This window comes from Scomber scombrus, chromosome 16 (genome assembly GCF_963691925.1).
Source record: "Scomber scombrus chromosome 16, fScoSco1.1, whole genome shotgun sequence".
In the NCBI taxonomy this organism is placed as follows: domain Eukaryota; kingdom Metazoa; phylum Chordata; class Actinopteri; order Scombriformes; family Scombridae; genus Scomber; species Scomber scombrus.
Window position 1 is genome coordinate 23,229,817 of NC_084985.1, and position 21,806 is coordinate 23,251,622.

The 21,806-nt window shown below is 38.8% G+C and overlaps 1 protein-coding gene across 1 annotated transcript; it reads left to right on the top strand.

Moving 5' to 3' along the window:
- The first annotated feature begins 8,989 nt into the window (after positions 1-8,989).
- LOC133995950 (CMP-N-acetylneuraminate-beta-galactosamide-alpha-2,3-sialyltransferase 1-like) lies at positions 8,990-13,885 on the top strand. The gene is made up of 6 exons (XM_062435459.1): positions 8,990-9,070; positions 9,163-9,359; positions 9,466-9,645; positions 12,929-12,974; positions 13,053-13,172; positions 13,624-13,885. The coding sequence occupies exons 1-6, from the start codon at positions 8,990-8,992 to the stop codon at positions 13,789-13,791; spliced, it is 792 nt and encodes a 263-aa protein (XP_062291443.1). The 3' UTR covers positions 13,792-13,885.
- The last annotated feature ends 7,921 nt before the right edge of the window (positions 13,886-21,806 follow it).

A 21,806-nucleotide genomic window follows, 5' to 3' on the forward strand; every position in this document is an offset into this window, starting at 1 on the left:
AATCATTAAAAGGACATACAGTGCAAATAAAAGATTAAAATGTAAAGTGTTTTAAAAGAGATCAATCATAAGCACAGCAAAAGAGTGTTTTTAACCTGGATTTAAAAATGTTCACAGTTGGGGCTGATTTCAGTTCTGCTGGTAGTTTGTTCCAGTTGTGTGCAGCATAACAGCTAAAAGCTGCTTCACCATGTTTAGTTTGAACTCTGGGCTCCATTATCTGACCTGAGTCAGTAGATCTCAGAGCCCTACTGGGTTTATATTCTACTAACATGTCATTCGTGTATTCTGGACCTAAACCATTTAGTGATTTGTAGACTTTAAAATCTATTCTATAGCTGACTGGGAGCCAGTGTAAAGACTTTATAACTGGAGTAATGTGCTCTGATCTCTTTGTTCTGGTTAAAACTCGAGCTGCAGTGTTCTGAATGAGCCGCAGCTGTTTAATGTTTTTTTGTGGGAGTCCAGTCAGAAGACCGTTACAGTAGTCGAGTCTACTGGAGATGAAAGCATGAATCTGTTTGGGACATAAAACCCTTCACTCTGGATATGTTCTTAAGCTGATAGAAGGCTATTTTGGTGATTGATTTGATATGACTGCTGAAGGTCAGATCTGAGTCTATCAGCACGCCAAGGTTTTGGAATTGGTCCCTAGTTTTTAGAGACTGACTCGAGATGTTTACTGACAGCAATCCTCTTCTCTTTATTGCCAAAAACAATGACCTCAGTTTTGTTCTGATTTAATTGAAGGAAATTTTGGTTCATCCAATTTGTTACTTGCTCTAAACAGTGACACAATGACTGTATTGGACTGTAGTCATCTGGGGACAGTGCTAGGTATTAGAGGTTAACTCGGATCGGGCCAACCGAAATTACCCGGCCCCGACCCGAGACCCGTACGGGTCCGGGTACATTTTTTCCGTAGTCAAATAGGTTCCAGTTCAGATTGGATTTTACAACCTCGGGTCCCGGATCTGTTTGCTAAAAGTGGAAAACCCGAGAGACACCGAGTACGGGTCTGACTCGGGTCAGTCAGCCTAAAAAGTCAAACTGCGCATGCCTGGCAGGCTGAGGCCAGACAGCACGAAACAACATGGATGATGCCCTGAGCGAGGTAAAAGCCAAACGCAAAGAAAACAAATACAAAGAGGATAAACCTACAGGTACCTCTTCTGTCTGGGCCACCTGTGTTCTAATAGTGGATAAAAATGATAAGAAAGTTGGCGCTGTGAAGTGCATTACGTGTGGCAGTCTGTCCTTTCAGACAAGGTACAGTTACAACAATTATTCATCCTTTTTATGGGGTTGGGCATAAATTATCTCGGACATCGGAACACATTTCACGGGTCCGTTAGGGTTCGGGTCTCTCATTTTGTACCCGAGTTAACCTCTACTAGGTATATCTGTGTGTCATCTGCATAACTGTGATAGTCTACATTAGAGTTCTGCAGAATTTGACCCAAAGGCAGCATATATAGACTGAACAGAAGGGGTCCAAGAACTGACCACTGAGGAACTCCACATGTCATAGCCACTTGATCAGATTCATAACTTCCAATGGTCACAAAATAACGCCTTCTCCTCCAAGTAGGACCTAAACCATTATAGGACTGTTCCGCTGAGTCCTGCCCAAGTTTCCAACCTGTTCAACAGTATACTGTGATCCACAGTGTCAAACACAGCATTGAGATCCAACCAGAACTGACACCTTGCCTGAGTCAGTGTTCAACCTTATGTCATTTAACACTCTAATAAGAGCTGTTTCTGTACTGTGGTGATGTCAGAAGCCTCATTGAAATTTGTTAAAAAGGCCACTGGAGTTCAATAATTTTTTGAGTTGATTAAAAACAACTTTCTCAACGATCTTGGCTATAAAAGGAAGATTTGAGATAGGTCTGTAGTTGGTTAACATGCAAGCATCCAGCGTTCTCTTTTTTAAGAGTGGCTTAATGCCAGCCACTTTGAGAGGTTTAGGAAACGTGCCTGATTGAAGTGAGCTATTTATTATTTGTCGCAAATCTGTTTGGACAGAGTTCACAATAGTTTAAAAAAAGTCTGATGGCATTGTGTCAAGACAGCATGTTGATGGTTTTAGATGCTGAACTGTTTCAGTCAGCCATGTTTCACTAAGAAGTAAAAGATCATAGGTCATAATGACGTCATTAACTAACAGTGATTTGTTGACTAGTGATCTGATATTAAGTAGAGATAACCTTGTGGAAATAACAGGAGACACTGGTATATTTCGAGGTTGACATGCTATACTCAATAAATTGGCAGATTTAATTGAACCCTTTTTATTTCTCACCAGTTTAACCATTCTTCTGTTACCTGTCATCACAGGGATTGAGAAGCCTACCTGAACTCCATAGGTCCCTGAATTTTCCTGGGGGAGAACATTATTGGTATCAGTATTGCAGCCTGGACCCGGCACATATCAGTCAGACTCGCAGATGATATGATTCAAAGGAGGTGGGGGAGCTCAGTGACTTTTGGATGATGGTTGTTTCCAGCGTGCAGGGCAGATGGGGAGGAAAGAACGGGCTCAGTTATTATTTAGGAGCCAATCACAGAAAAATACATTGCTCAGTAATATCAATCACACACTCCACACAGTTATTCCTTTTCAATGTTTCATGCTGAATAGGGCAGTGGGTACACCCATGTTCTACCCTGTGCTGCTGCACATACATAACTTAACTTTGAATAATTTAAAATATTGATACCACAGGTAACCTCACTTAGTTTCAAGTTTCTTTCAGTGTGATTTCACAGCTCTACGTTTTCCCGCCTGCTTGTCATTGCCATGGGAGTTGCTTTCCCATGATTGTTTATGTGTTAATAGGATAGGCAGTACAATAATCAGTCACTCTAGTGTTGTTACTTTGTCAACACCCTCACCTCTGGCAAAGATTTTTGAGTCAACCCCCCCTCATGGTAGGTGTTAACACGTCAACTGAAACTAGGCGTCAGTCTCGCACAGAGTAGATATCTGTTGACAGTTTGACTCTTCTGCAGTGGCTGGTGTAAATCCAGTTTGCTCTCAGGTATTTTCACTGCAGTTTCGGTCACCAGCTGTTCTTGATATGGTCCTGTGTACCTTGTTCGTCTTCACTACCACCCTTTCACCTTTCTGTGAATATCAGAAAGTGTAAAAGAGAGGTTTGCACAATAACGCAACATTTAATCTTCACACAAGTCAGTGGTTGGGAGTGGTCTGCTCTGGGGCCTAATCGCCGTGTTGAGCGAAGAGTATTTCAAAGGGACTCAATATGTTTCTGCTTCACTGTCTGGCTCTCATTTGCATGAGTACCAGAGATAATGCTTGTGTCCAGCTGTATCTTCATGAGTTTGTTTTTTCAGACTGCCATTATCTCTTTCCACTGCACCTGCATTCTTAGGATGACGAGCAGAGTGGTATTTCATATCAATAACCAGGTATTCTCCTACTGACTTTAGGACTTTGTTTACAAAACGTGTGCCATTGTCACTGCTGATTCTCTGAAGAATACAACAATGACAAAATGATACATGGCAACTATGAGTGACACAAATAAAATACTGACAAGAATGCATGGAGAAAAGCAGTCACAAAGCAGCAGTTAAATGCTCCTTTAAGCATCTTTTATAACTTTTTAAAGAGGAACAGTTTATTGTCAGGTGGGAAAAAGCCATTCCATAATTTGGAACTCCTAAATCTTATTGAAAATTGACCTCTGCAAGTAAGAACTTTAGGAGGATGGAGATCTGAAGATTGACGAGTTGAGTAAGGATCAACCTGTAAATTTGCTTTAAAGTAAGTCTGAAACTGCTCAGGAATACTCGCTACAGGTCTCTGTCATTCCCCACTGTTCCTGTAACAGTGCTGATGTCATAAATCCCTCCCTCCCATACACAGTGTGTGTAAAAGGTCTGATCATGTCAGGCAGTGGGTCTTGTTTGTAATGCCCGCTTTGGGTCAGTGACTCCTGTTGACAACAATGATGCTTCAACTTCTGCATAAACTGGTATCCATTGTCTGCTATATGTTGTCATGCCCAGAAAAGACATACCTTGCTTTTTAATCTCTGCTTTAGGGGTTTGCTGTATTGCCTTCATTATTTTAGGGGAGCGGTATTTACCCTCAGCTGTGATCACATGTCACATCTGAACCAACTGCAATTGCTTTTGCACGCGTGACATAGGTGTGTCCATGCTGTAGTTTTGCCCTGAAATGAGAAACCAAACCAGTATTGCAAGTCTGGATGTCCTGACCTTTCACCATCAGTACATAAGTGAGCACGTGTGAAAGATGAGTATGATAAGGGTGGAAAGAGGAACACCAAAGACAGTCTTCCTGACTAAATTTTCACAAAGCTTCATTTCTTTCAAGGTAACTGTAACATTAAACATACAGACTGCAATGACAAAAAAAAAAAAAAACAGGGTCAGTTTGCCGCTCTCTTACTCAACAAGAGCTAAAAGTTTCTTGAGTTTCATGAATTCATTGATTCTATCCTGCTTCACTGACTTTATTAAAGTGAACAGGAACACTGATACACTGTTATCAGGGCAGACCTCTAATACATTCCCAAAGACAATAGTTTTGGAGATACTGCATGCAGTTGTTCAAAAGTTCATTGGATTACTTTCTAAAACTAAAGTATGGTAGCCCTGAAGTGCAAAACACAACAGAAAACACATTTCACAAAATACTATGCTCAAACTGGTTTACATGATAAAATCATGACAAATTTAAATAACTATTCTCTTTTTTTTTTTTTAAACAGGAGAAGCCTTATCACCTCGGTACAATTAATAGTACACTTTTATTCAATATATAGAGTATAACAATCTGTTTTAACACAACTCTCAATAGACGTAAAAGGTAAAATCTCATATTTTTAACCTGGGTGAGCAGGTTACTCTATCCATATTCTACAAACTCTGGAAAAAAAGGTAAGCCTCTTAAAGTGTTTTTATGAAACTTTTACATACATCTTTTCAAACAGTGTCTGTGAGTCCAAACCAAACTAATAACAGAACGTAGTCTCCTGGATTAGCTCTTGTAGCTACTGCAGATCTACTTCTGGGTCAACGTGTTGGTGGCTGCCTTCTGAAAGCATTTTCTTCCAACTGTACTTTGAAAAGTCTGGGGTCGGAACATATTTAAACAGAGGTATGAAAGGGTTAGGGTTAAAAAGGCCTAAAAAAGTCATTATTTTAACAGACATGGCACCGTATCTTTGCGATGTGCACTGTCATACATTTTTACCCTGGTTACTCTGCTTTCTTCCATCCTTAACAGACCCATGTAAACTAACTCTAATTGTCCTGCAGGAAGTAGTCATTTAAAGAGTATTCTCATGTTTTAACTCTTTGTGCCTTACTAAGGACGTTTTTGGGTTTCATTTTTTATTTTCTTGATCATTTAGGCTGTGTTCATGGTTATGGCATCAAATTCTCCAAGGATATTCTTTTTAATATATATTTTCTTTATTTTAATCAATCACTTATAATAGGTCTATTTTACACTGTATAAACAAAATGGTTCATCTGGGCTCCTAATGGGAAAATAAAATCTTTTTGACCCCGCTGCCCCCTGACTCTTTCATACATTCCTGTGTTCTGGGCTGTCATTTTAGAGCTATAAGAGGTATTTAGAGCTTATTTATATACTATAACCCTAACCCTGTACATTTACTTTATAGGTTTTTAAGCTTTGAAGGTGTGTGCCTGTATATGCCTGTGTGTGTGTGTGTGTGTGTGTGTGTGTGTGTGTGTGTGTGTGTGTGTGTGTGTGTGTGTGTGTGTGTGTGTGTGTGTGTGTGTGTATGTGTGTGTTTACGTACACACACACACACACACACATCTATTTTTCAATACACACTGGTCTGCTGTGCTTCATAAAACAGGACGAGCAGGACTTGGGAATTCTCCCATAGGCAAAATACAGCTAAATCATGTTTTCTGGTGAAAAACAAGAGAAAAAAAATCATTGAAAGTAGAAAAACATATTCATTTATAATATTTTTATGGCAGTCCTTTTACGCAAACATTTTTGTCCCTAAGGACCTCTAAGGAACATTTTTTAAGTGAGGCAAAAGGGTTAAAACAAGTCTTCCAAGTGTTTCTTGGGTTAGGGATATAACAATAAAATCATCTTAAAAGCGTTTTACCATCTGTACAGTATGATTTTTACCCCCCTAACTTTTCAATATGCTTATATCACTGTTTTGCCCTTGTCACACACCCAGAAAAAGTAATATATAAAGTAATGCTCAAAAAAAAAAAAACGTATTTATTGTGAGACAACTGTCAACATTATTTTATACACACAATATAGCTGTCCTACAGTATCACCGTCATTTCCACCACAGCAGTGTAATTTCCCACTAAAAAGTCTGTAAGAGGCAGTGGTGGTGGTTAGGACAGTGACAATGGAGCACATATCTGATATGGAGGAGGTGTTCATTGTTTATACTGTTTTGAAGAAAAAAGGTAGAGAAAATAGAAAAGGTAAATATTGCTTGAGCACAGAATATGTTATTGTTTGTCATTTTCAAACATGTTCTACCTCCATGGAAGTTTATAAGAGGATATATTTTTAAAGTGTAGTGAGACTATTGTTCATGCATCATCTGCTAGCTGTCAAATCAAAACTAATATGTCAAACTACTTTGTAGCTTAGTTTAGTCATTTCCACTACACTTCCCTCTGTGGAGGAAAAGACAAGTGTGGAAATGACATAATAAGTATGAATGCTTAAATCCAACGACGTGTGTGTGTGTGTGTGTGTGTGTGTGTGTGTGTGTCTGTGTGTGTGTGTGTGTGTGTGTGTGTGCGTTCTGGCATATCTGTGTCAGAGCACACAAGTAGAGCGCTCACAAGAAGCACAGACGCGCTGTGCCACGTTGCTGCTTGGAAATTGTTAAAAGAGATCACAACAGCAAAGTCGGAAACTAATATTTTTGTGTTAGGATTGGTGAAGTATTTTTTTACTAAAGGTTTTACCCAAAAGCTGTTGGTCCTGAATATATTCTTATCTGCCTCATATCATGGCAAATTTAGATACAATTCAGGAAATTTGCGCATCATCATAATTCCCGCATCTTGGACATCCGCACCTCTTCACCACGGATGATACAACTGTGGAATCTTCTTCCTGGAAATTATGTAAAAGTAATAATTGGCACTTGAAGCTGCTCATCATTACTCAGACTGTCTGACGTTAAACTACAATAGTCTCCACGTTTACTCAGTATAACTGGACTAGAGGCAGATTTACACTCTGATCAGGTAAGAAAAAACATTTTTTTTATTTTAAACATCATTATGAACTGCATGACATTTGAATGAATATGATCATTATTTTCAGATATGTTATGTTTATAATTTAAAGGTAGAGTCAGTCCTGAGAAAGATTGTTGATATTTGAACTAAACACCCAAACAAATACAGCCCTCATTTAGTGAACCTTCAGAAGCTCTGCTGACCAAAAGAGAAATGTGAGACAATCCAGAGTGATGAGTCACTTCTGTTCCTATCTCATCTTGTCGTGAACAGTTGAAAAAAAAAAATCATCTCATATGAGCACAACAGTCCATCCAAAATGTCAGTTTCTCTGCGGCTTCGCAACTTCTCACTTGAGCTGCATTCAGCGTCTCTGTACGTGAAACAGCCGTCAGTCAGCTGAGAGGACAGACGGCCTTCAGCAGGCTGACTGACAGCAGAAATGTACTCAATCAAAATAGTTTTCATGTACAATGTTTGTTGATAAAAAATATGAACTATCTCTGTGAGACGTCTCTGATTCAGTGTGGATTGATACATTTAATAAAATGGAAGTGTATCTGTTCCGTGAGAAAAAACCACAGCCCTCCCCCACCATTAAACAGGATGCTGGAGAAGGGAGACTGTCATATTCTTATATGACAGCTGATCTGATGACCTAACTTGGATCTGTGCACGAGCACAAACACGCCTTGCTAAGTGGCTGGAATAATATTGTGTGACTCGCTCCAAGTCAAAAAGCCCTGGCTCTGAAAAGTGAAGCCAATGTGGAAGTGAATTAAATTTGCATTATCTCTAATGGCCAGGAGGTGGCAACTCCACCGGCTCCAAAAATAAGTCCCATTGCATAGAAGTCTACCAGAAAATGATCCTATTTCTCACTTGATTCATTTACCAGCTTCATAAGGAATTTTTGGTCTCAATTGTTAGTTCAAAGTCTTCTTCAATACAGCATGATGTTCACTTAATACATTTTTATTTTAGAGTTATATAATTGATAAAGCAGGGTAGGCGTTAGGTGTGGCTACAAAGGCAATACCACAGCCATAGTTGGTTAGGTAACGTAACCATGGTAACCATTACTGACCTTACAGTCAATGGTCTGGATCACTTTGTTTCCAATTTACATAGCCAGGGCTTGGTATTAACACTGAATTCTGTATACACAGAATGGACAGCTATCAGAATGTGAGGGAATATTGGCTGAATCTGACAAAAAGTACAGAATAATCTCTGTCCAGAATCTGACTCAACCATTAAATATAATCTTATTGCCAATTGGAAGGAAAAATGATAATAATTTGAGTTAATTATTATTATTATGACAGTATTAGTAGTAATAATACATTTATAAAACTCACATTTTTCAGTATGATTTTCATGATGCAAAGTCAAAATACAATTAATTAATTCTCAATCCTCAAGCAGTCCTTCTGACTTGAGTTCATGAAGTGAGCTCTCTACTACCAAACTGTTGAATTGATTATAGCTGGAAATCATTTTTTCTTTATTTATGATTGTACACTCACTTATTTATTGCACCACACACTTTGTCTGCAGAATGAAACCAACCAATTCAAAGTTGTTGGTGTTTGTTGCCCTGCTGTGCATCACTGGTCTCTGTGTGTTATTGAGGGGATCCATGTCAAAATTCCCCCAGCTGCAGATAAGCCGCTGTGCTTGCGACAAATGTCTGACAAAGGAGGACCCATGGCTTATGCAGCATTTACACAAATCTGTTCAACCATTTTTGTCAGCAAACTACAGTCTCCCAGAGGATGCTTTCAACTGGTGGAAGGTAATTTGTCATGAAAAGACACTGTATGCCAGTTTGCTCACGTAAAACTCAAAACTGGGTCTAACAACAGTTTGTGTTGATATGTGTATCAGCGTTTACAGTTGGAAAGACGTGATTACAGCACCTACAGAACAACAGTGGAAAGGTTGTTTCAGATGTTTCCACCCAGTCCCGATCTGATAGAGTCCAGATCTGATCGCTGCAGGACTTGTGCTGTGGTGGGCAATTCTGGTAATTTGAAGCGATCACATTATGGACCTCTGATAGATTTCCATGATGTTGTTATAAGGTAAATCTTATTATCTTACCTGAAAGTTTAATGTTTAAAGTATTTCTGCCAATGAGAAGAGTTGTCTATATAATATGAATTCAAATCATCTCCCTGTACTATTTAGAATAAACAAAGGTCGTACCAAAGGCTACGAGGCAGATGTTGGTACCAAAACAACACATCGTATCATGTATCCAGAGAGTGCCATGGACCTGGATAACTCCACTCATCTTGTGCTGTTTGCATTTAAGATACAAGATCTTGAGTGGCTCATCAAGGCCTTCAGCACAGGATTTTCTGGAAGGTGAGTCTCATTCTAATGGACTAATCATGTGAGCATTTGTCCCCATCTGTATGGACACCTGAGGTGTTCAATATTTAATGAATTAATTATCATAAAGTCATCATAACAACATCATAACATTTTATATAATAATGCTTCTTTAATTTACAAGTGCCTTTTGTCTTTCTAAATTTCATGGCAATTTGCCCAATACTTGTTGAGACATTTTCACTTTAAATGGCCAGTTCCAAGCTCTTGATGGCATGAGACAAGGGATTATCAATGTCCCAAGGAAAATCCTCTGGGGAACATGATTGTCTGTACAGATGTTTTGTGCCAAACCATCCAACAGTTGAGATATTGGACTAAAATGGTGGACAGACTGCATCAACCCATTGCATCATAGGATATGTGCAAATTGTCCACTGTGTACACTGAACTATGGTACATGGGCAAATAGATTGAATGACACAATAGACAAGACTGGAAAGGTTGCTATATAGTAATCATGGAAGGCAGTGATACAAGAATAGTTAATGGATCCATCAGGAAAAAGAAAACTTGTGAGGAGTGATACTGAGAGTTTAAAGAAATCCTTTGCTTGAACTACATGTTATATTATTCATTGTTATTTTATTAGCTTAGATAGTTACATCTTTAGATTGTCTGTTTGATATTGAAGGTTTTATGTCTCACTGGTCTTCTGAGTCCTCCCTTATTTTCCTTTTTCCTCATATTCATACACCTTGAATCCCTTTGCCACCACTAAACAAATGAAACTCAGTATTACTTCAACCACTGGTCTTAAAACTACATAATTGTATCATTGTGTTAAAGGAGGACTCTCCATTTAACTACTTCTGCAAATACAAAGCAAATGTAAAGGTCATATTTGGTATTTAAGTACAGATCATGAAGAACATTAGTTTGGAGTTGTTTTGACAGAAAGGTCTGCTCAGGATTTGGACAACCTGTCATGGCGACCTGATAATTCCCATGAAATGTAATGTCATGTTGGGCATTTAAACCATATATTTTTAACATCACTTATGATTTTTAGTGTCATGTTAAGACATTTTACATTGATCTTTCCAAACCCTAAACAAATGGTTTTGTGCCTACACCTAAATGTTGGGGAGAAACTAAAAAGGTTGAAAACACAGCCTTAAAATGGCATATCATCTGCATGCAAACTCGGAATTTGGCATATGCACTGCATGCAATTTAAAGTGTAAAGTTGTGATTGATTGAGAGACTATGTTCTATCGGACCCGACTATTCAAAGTTTAAACTATGTCCATTAACCAAGACCTTTTCAAAAAATAGCATGCATCCTAAGGGCCTAGGATAAGCCACGTTAAAGGACTCAGTGTGTGTTCTTAAAAATAGTGTTACAAGTTAAGACTGACCACCCATTTCCAAGATAACTTGTGTGTCAGCATGTAGACCACTATCAAAATAAAACAATTTCCATAACAGACAAAACAGATCAGTGTACATCCAATGCAAATATTCAATGCCAGTAAAAGAGGTAGCATGTTCTTCATGAAGCAATGATTATGAACTTTCCCCTTGCTCAAGACAAGTTCAGTACAAGGGTAGTCACACATCCCAGCACTGTCAAGCAGTGACATAGCTATTAAAGTATATCCTGCCAGCACAGTAAAACTATAGGAGGTCGGATATATCGCCTCTTGCTACGATTTTCAGACAGAATGGTCACTGCTTTCATTTTCTTCTGGAATTGCTTGTATATAATATAACTGATTATTTTATTTTGACATAACAAATAGTTCATTTCAGTCCCTTTACACCTTGCATTAAAATGCACGTCATATTCATATATTCTCTAGACATGTTTTAACCTGATTACATTGACATCTGGTATTAATATCTATCTCAGGCTAGACAACCGAATGTCACATCCTCCTCTCATTTGCTCAACAAAACACAACAAAAAACAAGTCATCCATTAAGCTGTGGTACTGTATGAACTTTTGCTAGTTTTGAAGTGGGGGAAGGATTGTCCCCTCTAGACTATATCCACGGAAAGGCCATAACAAAAAACATGTTTATAAGTGTCCCTGGTTCCAGAACATGAGGATGACCTACAGTTGTGTCATCAGATCTGTGGTAGCATGTCTTGGACATTCAGGTTAAGAGAGGAGCAGTGCTGTCAACTGATCACCACTGGGTGGTGAGTTGGCAGGGGAGGTTGCCGAAAAGACCTGGGAAACCCAAATGAGTAGTCAGGGTGGTCTGAAAACATCTGTCAGAATCTCCTGTCCATGAAGTTTTCAACTTCCACCTCTTGAGGAGTTTCTCCTGTATCCTGGGGGAGGTTGGGGACATGGAATCTGAGTTTTCCATGTTCAGGACCTCAGTTGTGGCTACTTTGTGGTTGGAAGTGTCATTGGAGCTTGTCTGGGCAGCAACCTGAAAACCTGCTGGTGGACACCAGCAGTGAAAGAGGCCTTCAAGCAGAAGGAGGAGACCTTTGGCCAAGTGGTCTTCTGAAACAGCACATCGGTAGTTAAGGGCCAAAAGGGCAGCAGGTCAGGTGGTTACTGAAGCAAATACGAGGATTTGGGAGAAGTTCTGGGAGGCCATGAAGAAGGACTTTTGTTTAGCCTCAAAGAAGTTCTGGAGGTGTTCTGGAGGTTTTCCAAGCTCATCCAACTGGTAGGAGACCAGGCAGACCCAGAACAGACTGGAGGGACTACATATCCTTTCTGGCCTGAGAATGTCTTGGGAACCCACAAGAGGAGCTAGAGGGATGGATGGATAGATAGATGGATGGATTGATGGCTAGTTGTATGTGGACTGATGACGCAATTGCATTAACACTGTTCAGTGTAGTCACAATGTGTCCCTACCCACCTTCGGAGTTGTTTTGGCTGGTTGAGTCACAATCCATCCTCAGTGTGTCTTAGGCAAGGCAAGGCAAGGCAAGGCAGTTTTATTTAATTTATTTAGAGCATTTCATACACAATGGCAACTCAATGTGCTTTACATAAAACAAACATTTAACAGAAAAAATTGGAAATAAAAAAACTCCATAAAAACATGGAATTTGAGAAATAAAAGTAAAACCCAATAATAGTAAACACATACAATTTTAAAATCTATTCTATAGCTGACTGGGAGCCAGTGTAAAGACTTTCTCTTAGGTGCATTTACACCTGTACTTTCATGTGGTCAAGCACTATCCAACTATAATCTGATCACCCAAAATGCATTTTAATGTGAGGTGTAAAGGGGGTCTTTTATATTGAATGTAACATTTTATGGTATTTGCCAACAGGTCATATGCGCCAATAAAATCCACCATCAAAGCCAACAAAGATTTGGTGAGTAGTATTTTTAATCTATTTACCAATAAACTGTATAAAAAATAAGTTTGAAGGCTAATTTTCAATTCATCACAGGTGATGGTGACCAATCCAGGTTTCATGAGGTATGTTCATGACATCTGGCTTAAAAAGAAGGGCGGCTATCCATCCACCGGCTTTATGGCAGTGATTCTTGCACTGCAAATTTGTGATGAGGTGAGGACGTTTTTATTGGTTAATTATCTTGTATATGCTCTATCACACTACTGATTGACAGTTGCAAATAATTGACGATTGATGGAAAAGACAAATCAACTGAACAAATTCAAAGTTAACAACACAGTGCATTCATCATAACCTTCCAAAATGAGTTATGTGTTTTATGATCTGGGGCAGTGAAATTATCTTTTCTTAATCTGAATATATTGTAAGAAGTAGGGGACAAAATCTAGTCTCATTATCAGGCATAATTTGCATGCCCACAGTAGGTCATTGTCAGGGAATGGTAGACATGCTGTAGCTGGTTTTGGGCACTGTGCTGTGTGCTTCTGTTGTTTTGGTGTGGACAGAATCAATTCAATGAGGCCTCTGCTTTACATTCTCCTGTCGAACATTTTAGCTTCAGACTAGGTTATTGGTTTAATATGTGTTCATTTTGATTTCCCAGGTCAATGTGTTTGGTTATGGAGCGGATGAAGATGGAAACTGGAGTCATTACTTTGAAGAACTCAAAAACAAAAAGTTCAAAACTGGACTTCATCCTGGATCACATGAGTATGATATTATTCTGCAGCTAGCTAAGAAAAAAACCCTCAGTTTTTACGGAGGGTATTGATCGTTAAGGTATTCAAACCTTGACAGCAAATTATTTCCAAACCAAAAGAAAGCTATGAAGCAAAGGCCTTAAAGCCGGATTTCCACCGGGTCCGTCAGCGGAACGTTATGGCTGCGCCACAGTTTAGCTCCGTCCTCTGCCCAGTGTCAGCTCACACTGGGAGCGTTACAGCAGCGGAGCGGTGCCTTGCGAGACCGCGAGATCCCGCGAACTGGGTGTATAAAGTCAACAACAAGAAACAACTGGTTACTTTGCTACTCGGACCAATTCTCCGACACCCTGTGATCGATTGACTGCTGACCTGGGGCCACCGGTTATGACGTAATGTGGATGTGAGGTTGGGATCTGCGCATTGTGTTTTATTTTGAAAGGGGACGGAAGTTTTATTATGCCGCTTCTGTGTCTGACTTCCTGTCTGGTGCAATCTGCTCTGTTGAGCTTGTCGCGAGTTAGAAACGTGTCCGTGAAAAATAGAAGTGCTGCGGATTGATAGCGCTGCGGCACGGAGAGCCGCTGCTGGGACGTTGCTGAGACGCTCCTGGTGGAAATGCTCTCATTGATTATAGTGGTACCTATCAGCTCCGGTGGCCGCGGCGCAGCCGTAACGTGCCGCTGACGGACCCGGTGGAAATCGGGCTTAAGACTCAACAGGCAGCAATGATTACCTGAGTAGGTTCATCTCAAGTCTCTGATTTGATGTTTCCTCACTCCTCCCTCCTTGCCTCAACTGGAAGTTGTTCCAAATCACCATTCTGTCATCCATCCCAACTCTCTTATTTTAGCTCTAAGGAGTGAGGAGAGATCTCTGAGGGGCTATGAGTGAAGAAACATTAGATATATCAAAATCAGCAGGGTTCACTACCAGGCTGATGAGTTTGGACACACTTTCTCATTCAAGTGAATGGGAAGGTGTGTTTAAACTTTTGACTGGTACTCCTCATACTTTTAAATCATCTTCATATCATCACATGTACATAACTATCCAACTGTGCTGTGTAAAAGTGCTACTTTAATTTATTCATACACTAAACTATGAGCTAAACTGTGTCTAAACTATCAGCCTTTGCAACATCAACATGTAAATTTTACTCTTGCTCAGTTTCTATGTATCTTTTATGGATTCAAATCAGACCCAAAATGTTTTAGTCTTTAATATATTATTAAAAATGAATAATTTATATACAATAGTGTGAAAACTGTTTGACCATTTTGAAATTATACATTTTTATACCCATGTCTTTAAGTTCAATTTTACATAAACACTCACAAATCAAAATTAGTGCAAACTATGGTGCATGTCTTTGGATGCTAGGTCTGGGCTTCACTACAAAGGCCTGGAAAATGTATGCCACTAGGGGGGCCAAAAATGTGAAAAGTTTACACATGGTAATCGGCTGCACAGATTCCTTAGAAATGTTGCACAATCTAGGGTCATGACTCAATCGGTGCATAAAATTATACAATACAATTGTGTGCTTGTGATAGTCAATATCTTGCTATAATTTGTACTGTAAGCACAACATTTTTTATTTCACACAAATTTAGAACACATTTCACCAAAACATTACACAATAGCTACATCCCAAACAAGCAATATGATGTGTGATTTTTTTCATATTTAATAACTAACTAATTGACTTTTGTAGGCTTTTTAAGTTTAAATAGACATGTGATGTCATTGCCTCAAGTTGTGAGAAGCTGTGAGGAAACCATGTTTACCCAGTGGCTTAGTCATTTTACATTAATTTAATCATTTATTAGAAAAATCCTGTCTCCTCCTTTGTAATGTCTGTCTGTACACAAACCAGGGCCCTGTTTAAACCTGGCACTGACATGCACCTCTGGTGATCCGACCACAACTGGACAGCCGAATACACCTGTCTCTATTATGCGTCTCGAGTGGTGGGGCTTAACTCTACTGGACAGTTTTTGGCCAGTGCTTTTGGTTGTTGTTGAAGTTATGCAGTGATAAAGCAGGTGTCATGTCAGGTGCAAAAACAAAACAAAAAAAAACCTTGCTTGTATGCCGTTGTATATTTAATCATGAACATTGTAACTAAATATAAACCTACATGAGAGACAGCAGAGTCAAAGTGACAGTTATCTGTAAAGGAATTGGGAAGCTGACAATAAAATTAATTGATCCATTGTTTCAAATTGCACCACAATACTATAGTTTGCTATAGAGACGTTTTTTAATGTGTTTGTACATGGAAAAACTAACTATACTCAAAGGAAATGCTCAGGAATTCATAAACTTGGATAACTTGTTGAATCAATTTCCTTGTTGCAACACCCTGATGAAAAGACTGTTCTCTGGAATGAAGGCTGTTGAGAAGAGGGGGGGGGGCTGAACTCTTGTCTTCAGTTTTGGTTGTTGTTGCAGTCATGCAATGGCAAAGCAGGTTTCAAAAACCCCTCTGCTTGTATGCCAATAGTCTATGAACAGGTGGAACTGCTAACACGCTGTTCCTCATTTCATTGTCGTCTCTTATTTCTCTGACAGAGGTCACATTGTCACATTGTTAAAGTTTTAATGCAAAGTTCCTCCTAACTTAGCAACAGTAGGGTGTTTTGTTCAATAAACACAGGTAGGTGTGATTTCAGCATGTCTGAGGCTGTTAGGAAGAGCAGCAGGAGATTAAACCCAAATGCAGGTAGCAACAGCCAGAATGAACAGAATAATGTTTACTTATTTAGGCTTGAGTGCAGGCAGAGGAAAACCCCATTTAAAAAACTCCCTGTGGGATCATTAGGGACAAAAAATCCCCATTGAAACCCATTTTAACTGCATTGTTGAACAGCTGCCTAAAAAACAGCTGCTATTTCGCTTTAATACATGGGGAAGAGTGGTTGCCAGGTAATGTGTGCTGCCCCCTAAGGGCTGGTAGGGAGATAGAGCAGAAAAATGCCTCCAACTGGTGGCATTGTGGTACTGCATTAGAGCGCAGAGAGATTTTATTATACAAAAGCTGCGCAACTCAGTTTATAAAGTAAACTATCAGCAGCAGCTGATGCGTATTTATAATCAATTATCTTTTAGCATTATATTTTTACCAACACTACAAGTCTACATTGAAAATCTTATTTCATGTAAACCTGGAAATAATCAAAGTTTGAGGGTTCATTAACTATTTAAATCACAAGAAGTGATGACATGTAAAGTGAAAAAGACATAATATAAGATTCTGCACAATTTTGTAGGTCAGTAATCACATTTAAGCTAATTTGTGGCATTGACCGACTTAACTCCTACGAGGTCAGATTTCTTAGTATCCCTTCACTCAGGTAGATTTAAATACATACAGTATATACACACATACATACATACAACATATCCAGCTCACATTTGGAATTAAACCTGAGTATCAACTTACGGACATAACGTGACAACCTGTACTGACAAGATCACAGATCTTTATTATGATGGAAGGACCCGGTGACGAGGGGGGGTGGGGGCTTCCAGAGGAGACTGATTTGCATTGTTTTGCACAGTTTTAACAATGCAAGGCCCAGAATGTCACAGAAGGTGGAAATGGAGAAGCTTGATGTCTCGATTTGCGTACAAGATAAGGAAAAGCAACAAGGAAATGGACACAAAATTAGAAAAGAGAATTGCCCTTTCAAATGCCTGATTCAAAGCTCAGTTCAGTTTGTGAATTCAGTTATTTATGACTCTTTTTAAAACTGCATTTCCAAATTGATTTTGAAATTATTTGTTAATTCATTCATGTATTTTTAAATGATGTTTTTATTGACTATTTTAAGGCTCTTTTTAGAATTCCTCCTTTTAAATTAGTTATTGAATAATGAAGTGCTTTCCGTGACCCTTGAGGTCCTCCATAGATTTGATCTACTCAGAGGCTTGTTCAAGTAACTTAACTTGCACCTAGCTGTTAGAAATATGGCTTTAAAATATAAATATAAATAAATAAATATGGTTTCCTCTAAACTTTTTTATTTGTCAACTTCTTCTTTTATTTAATGGGATATTCAACCATTTTTATTAATTGAAGTGTCACAGTTAAGGAAGGATGTGTTCAGTTGAGTCAAATTGCCTTTTCAGTGTTGTTTTTATATAAATTTACATTTGGACCATTACAAATGTCTTTTGGCCTCCAAATATAGGGGCTTGGTGGCTCATGGGGCCAGTGATTCATAATATTACCATCTATCCCTGAATGTGTCGATGTTGACCTCTAGAGGACAGTGTTGTTAATCTTTCAGTTTGATAATTGATAATTATGTCACTTTGTTATCCAATGCTGCTGAGGACCACAGCTGTGTGCTGTCATTCAGGCATACATGATCATGAATAAATCTTATTACTAGACTAGTTAAACTCTTAATGATTCTATGTGACAGTTTATCTCTCATCTTTAGGGTTAGCTGTAGATATTTTGATATTTTGTTACAGTCAGTGGTCAGTAGGGTTTAAAAAGCATTCTATTACAGAATAGCACTGTTTTAACACATCAGAATGGTTACTATATTATTTCAATATATTAGTTTTAGGCATACATGTAAGTGATGACTGTGTTCATCATATAGAGGTTTTGTTATCACCTGATTAGTCATTTAACCTGAGTAAGAACTTCCACACAGTTGCCCTTTCTAATCGTCGCTCCAAAAACGCTTTCTCAAAACTAACTCTTTAAATGTATCCCCTTGTCCCAACAATAAATGTTATACACCCAACAACTCAATGATACACTTGAATCCTCATTTTACTCCAACAGTACAAAACTAAATGGCTGACAAAGTGACTTTGTGAAGAAGTGGGAACAAAATGAGCATCAGGTCTCAAGATCTTCCTACTGATCATTTAGCATTACTGAAATGTGGCAACTACTTCTCTAAAGTTTGGCTGCTTTGCACAAACACATTCCTCCCAGTAATGTTAGAGGCCAGGGTTGTCTCTGAAAACTGCAGCAGATGTCAGATAAGAATGAGGACATTATGTGAAGACAGTCGGTTTATGCAGAACCGCCCAGTCGTTCATCAAAATTGTGGTGGTATTTGGAATAAATGTTTGGAGTCACACACTGTTGAGTAAAGTTTGGTTGCAGGGCTGATTTATAGTAATTTGTATTATTATAAATTAAGTGTAAATTTGGACAAAGTTATCTAACTTCAGCAATAAAACCCTGGAAGTTCTGGTTTCACGTCGAGAGGAGTGGGATCATTGATCTATGGATTTAGAGTTTTCAAACTTGGGTTTGTACTACAGACACATCATGTTAGTATAAAATTATAAAATCAAAACTTAAAAGGTGTTTATACTTTAATGTATGCCTGGTAAGGTAAGGTAAATGACGAAGGTGTATTTATAGACATAATGTAACTATGGCAAGTAGCAGTGGCGGAGTGGCCGTCGGGGCGATCGGGAGTTTTCCCGGTCGGCCACCGAGGTCAGGTGGACCAGCCCACATTTAATGTGAGCGGCCGCGACACGTGTGTAAGCCGGCCCTATGCGTTATACATCATTATTCTTCTTCAAGGCTCTACCCTCTGCGAAAATCTCCAAGGCTATACTATTTAATAAAGGAAACGTCCAACCAACATTTATACCACTTGCTTACTCTCTATATCTCATTCATGGTTGCCCTGCACACTCTGATCTCTCCCATCAATCTACTCATTTTTGTGTAGCCTATCTTAATTTAATTAATTAATCAGGCGTTGCAAAGCTTTCATGGTCATAAATAATAAAAAAAACGTACTAAAACTAAACTGCAGTTTCATTTCTTTACTTGTTCTTGAATTAACGTAGAATGGAGCAAAGACTCCTGGGATTGCAGGTCAAGTCTATTTTCGGAAATGTAGGGGGATATAATGAGCGGCCCCACGTCTAATGGCGTCACCTTAAAGATACGTCAGACAGACAGAGAAAGACAGGGGCAGGTGGAGGGCCGGTGGTGGGCTGGGCCGGTAAGAATTCTCCCGGTGGCTTTTAGTGCACCACTCCGCCCCTGGCAAGTAGAGTCAACCAAGAAGTGTGTCCATCAACTAATGGATGTTTACAGCAGCTGTTAAGATACGTCATATCAGAGCAGGTGGGACCTTGCACTTTTAAAGACTTCCAATGAAATGACCGTTAAAGTAAAGAGATAAAAGGTCATGGGTGCTTGAGGAAACTGGCAGATCTTCATGTCAGAGGGTAATGGACAAATCACCTTTGTTCTTTTGTGTCAGATAAGAGGAGATGTAAAGGCAGTCACTTGCACTATGCACATCCTTATTGTTTAAATTGTGTTTTATATACTAATACTTTTTTTCTTTAAATAAAATGATTAAAACATCATTGTATTAGTCCCAGTGAGTCGGTGCAAAGTGTGAGGATTGCATATAGTATGCTCTTAGTGGTTTCTTAGTGGTGGTGCTTTCAAGGTTATTCAGGTAAAATTAACACATTTATCTAGTCACATGCATTCAGTCACATGTCTGTTATTTTATGATTCACTTTCTTTAGTAACGTACTGATTAAGCCAACCTCTCTAAAGTCAAGGTTTTTGGACAAATCGAATTCACTAAGATCAAACTCCCAATGTTGAAACTATTATTATTTTATTACAGGCTGAAGTGTTTTATGAGTACCGCCATTTACCTGGAACATTCAGTGGACAAACATGAAACTATGGCGACAGTGGGTGTAAACACTAACTCACACGTTCTCTCCGATTGGTTTGACCAACAAGTCAAGAAACAAGTTTAACCAGCCAAACCAACTGACTGCCTTCTGTGTGCTGTAGCCGGTACCTTTTTTTATTGACCCTCAGGTTACAGAAGTGTTGAAATCTTTTGGAGTGGAAATTTTGACTTGTATGGCTCTAACTAAGAGCATGCTATAAGAGATAAAAGATGTAGACTATTATGTTGTAATTATACTGTTATGATAAATACAGCATTTTAGCTGCCATGACTGCCTGTAATAGAAAAAAAAAACATGCTGTTATAGTCACCAGTCACCAGGTTTAAAAAAACCCCAACAAAAACAGAAAACAGTTGATTACAGTATAACATGGTTTGTTGAATCTACCTGAGTGAGAAACAGTGTACAATCCAATAAATTAATTATTTTATCATGAGATCAATTTGTCCTCTACAAATACTCAGCATGTTTTAGCATACACAGATGCCGTGTGGAGACCGTTTGATGAGTTTTTGCGTGAGAGTTAATTAGGTTGTGAGTGAAAACAGTGGATTAGGACTCCCACACACTGAATCTGATGAAGGTCAGATGAATGATGTGATAAGCAAGATAGTGTGTGTGGGAGATCTTTTCATCACTATTAAATCCTCTGGTGCCCCTGCCACATTGTCAGAACCTGACAGCTGTGCTGACAGGTAGAAACGGCTAACAAAAGATCACACACGCTCAACACACATATATTCAAGTGTGCGTGCGTGCAGTGTTTGTGACTGAAACAGAGATCAGCCCTTTTTACGGTGGAGGCGTCTTGAACACAGAGATGCAACAATTATTTGATGACTTGATTAGTTGGACCCACCGTAAATTACACCGGCATGAGCTTAGTCAAAGTCTAAAGACAGTCTCAAAATCTTTAAGAGCAGGGACTATCTGACTCTTTTTATAAATATGAATGTGCAGAATGCTGTGGTCCAGATTTTCACTGGCACTAAGAGGTACGAACATATAATCACACTCTTTTACAGTACACTCATTACATGTAATAAGTTGTACTTTGTATCGAATAATATGGTTGATAAAGCTACCGTTGCCTAATTACAGCATTATTTGGTAATAAAGATAAAAAATATTGTCTAACTGCACCATATTTTGGTATATATGGCATTTTATTTCATTTCTAATTAGATTATGATCAGGGTTGGGAAGGTTACTTTGGAACATTTAGCTCTCATTTGAAAATGTATTCATTAGTTCATGTAGATTTTGGAATATATAATAAAGATATTTTATGAAAAAGGTCAAAAGTCTGGCATGGGCTTAATTGGTACTATGACACCATTTAAGCCCATGTGTGCTCCAAATA

What these genes read in the sequence shown, in the direction of transcription:
- LOC133995950 (XM_062435459.1), top strand. Translation starts at nt 8,990, where the DNA reads ATGCAGCATTTACACAAATCTGTTCAACCATTTTTGTCAGCAAACTAC. An exon ending in TTCCATGATGTTGTTATAAG is followed by an intron (nt 9,360 to 9,465) that starts GTAAATCTTATT and finishes TGTACTATTTAG; the next exon opens with AATAAACAAAGGTCGTACCA. An exon ending in TCAAAGCCAACAAAGATTTG is followed by an intron (nt 12,975 to 13,052) that starts GTGAGTAGTATT and finishes AATTCATCACAG; the next exon opens with GTGATGGTGACCAATCCAGG.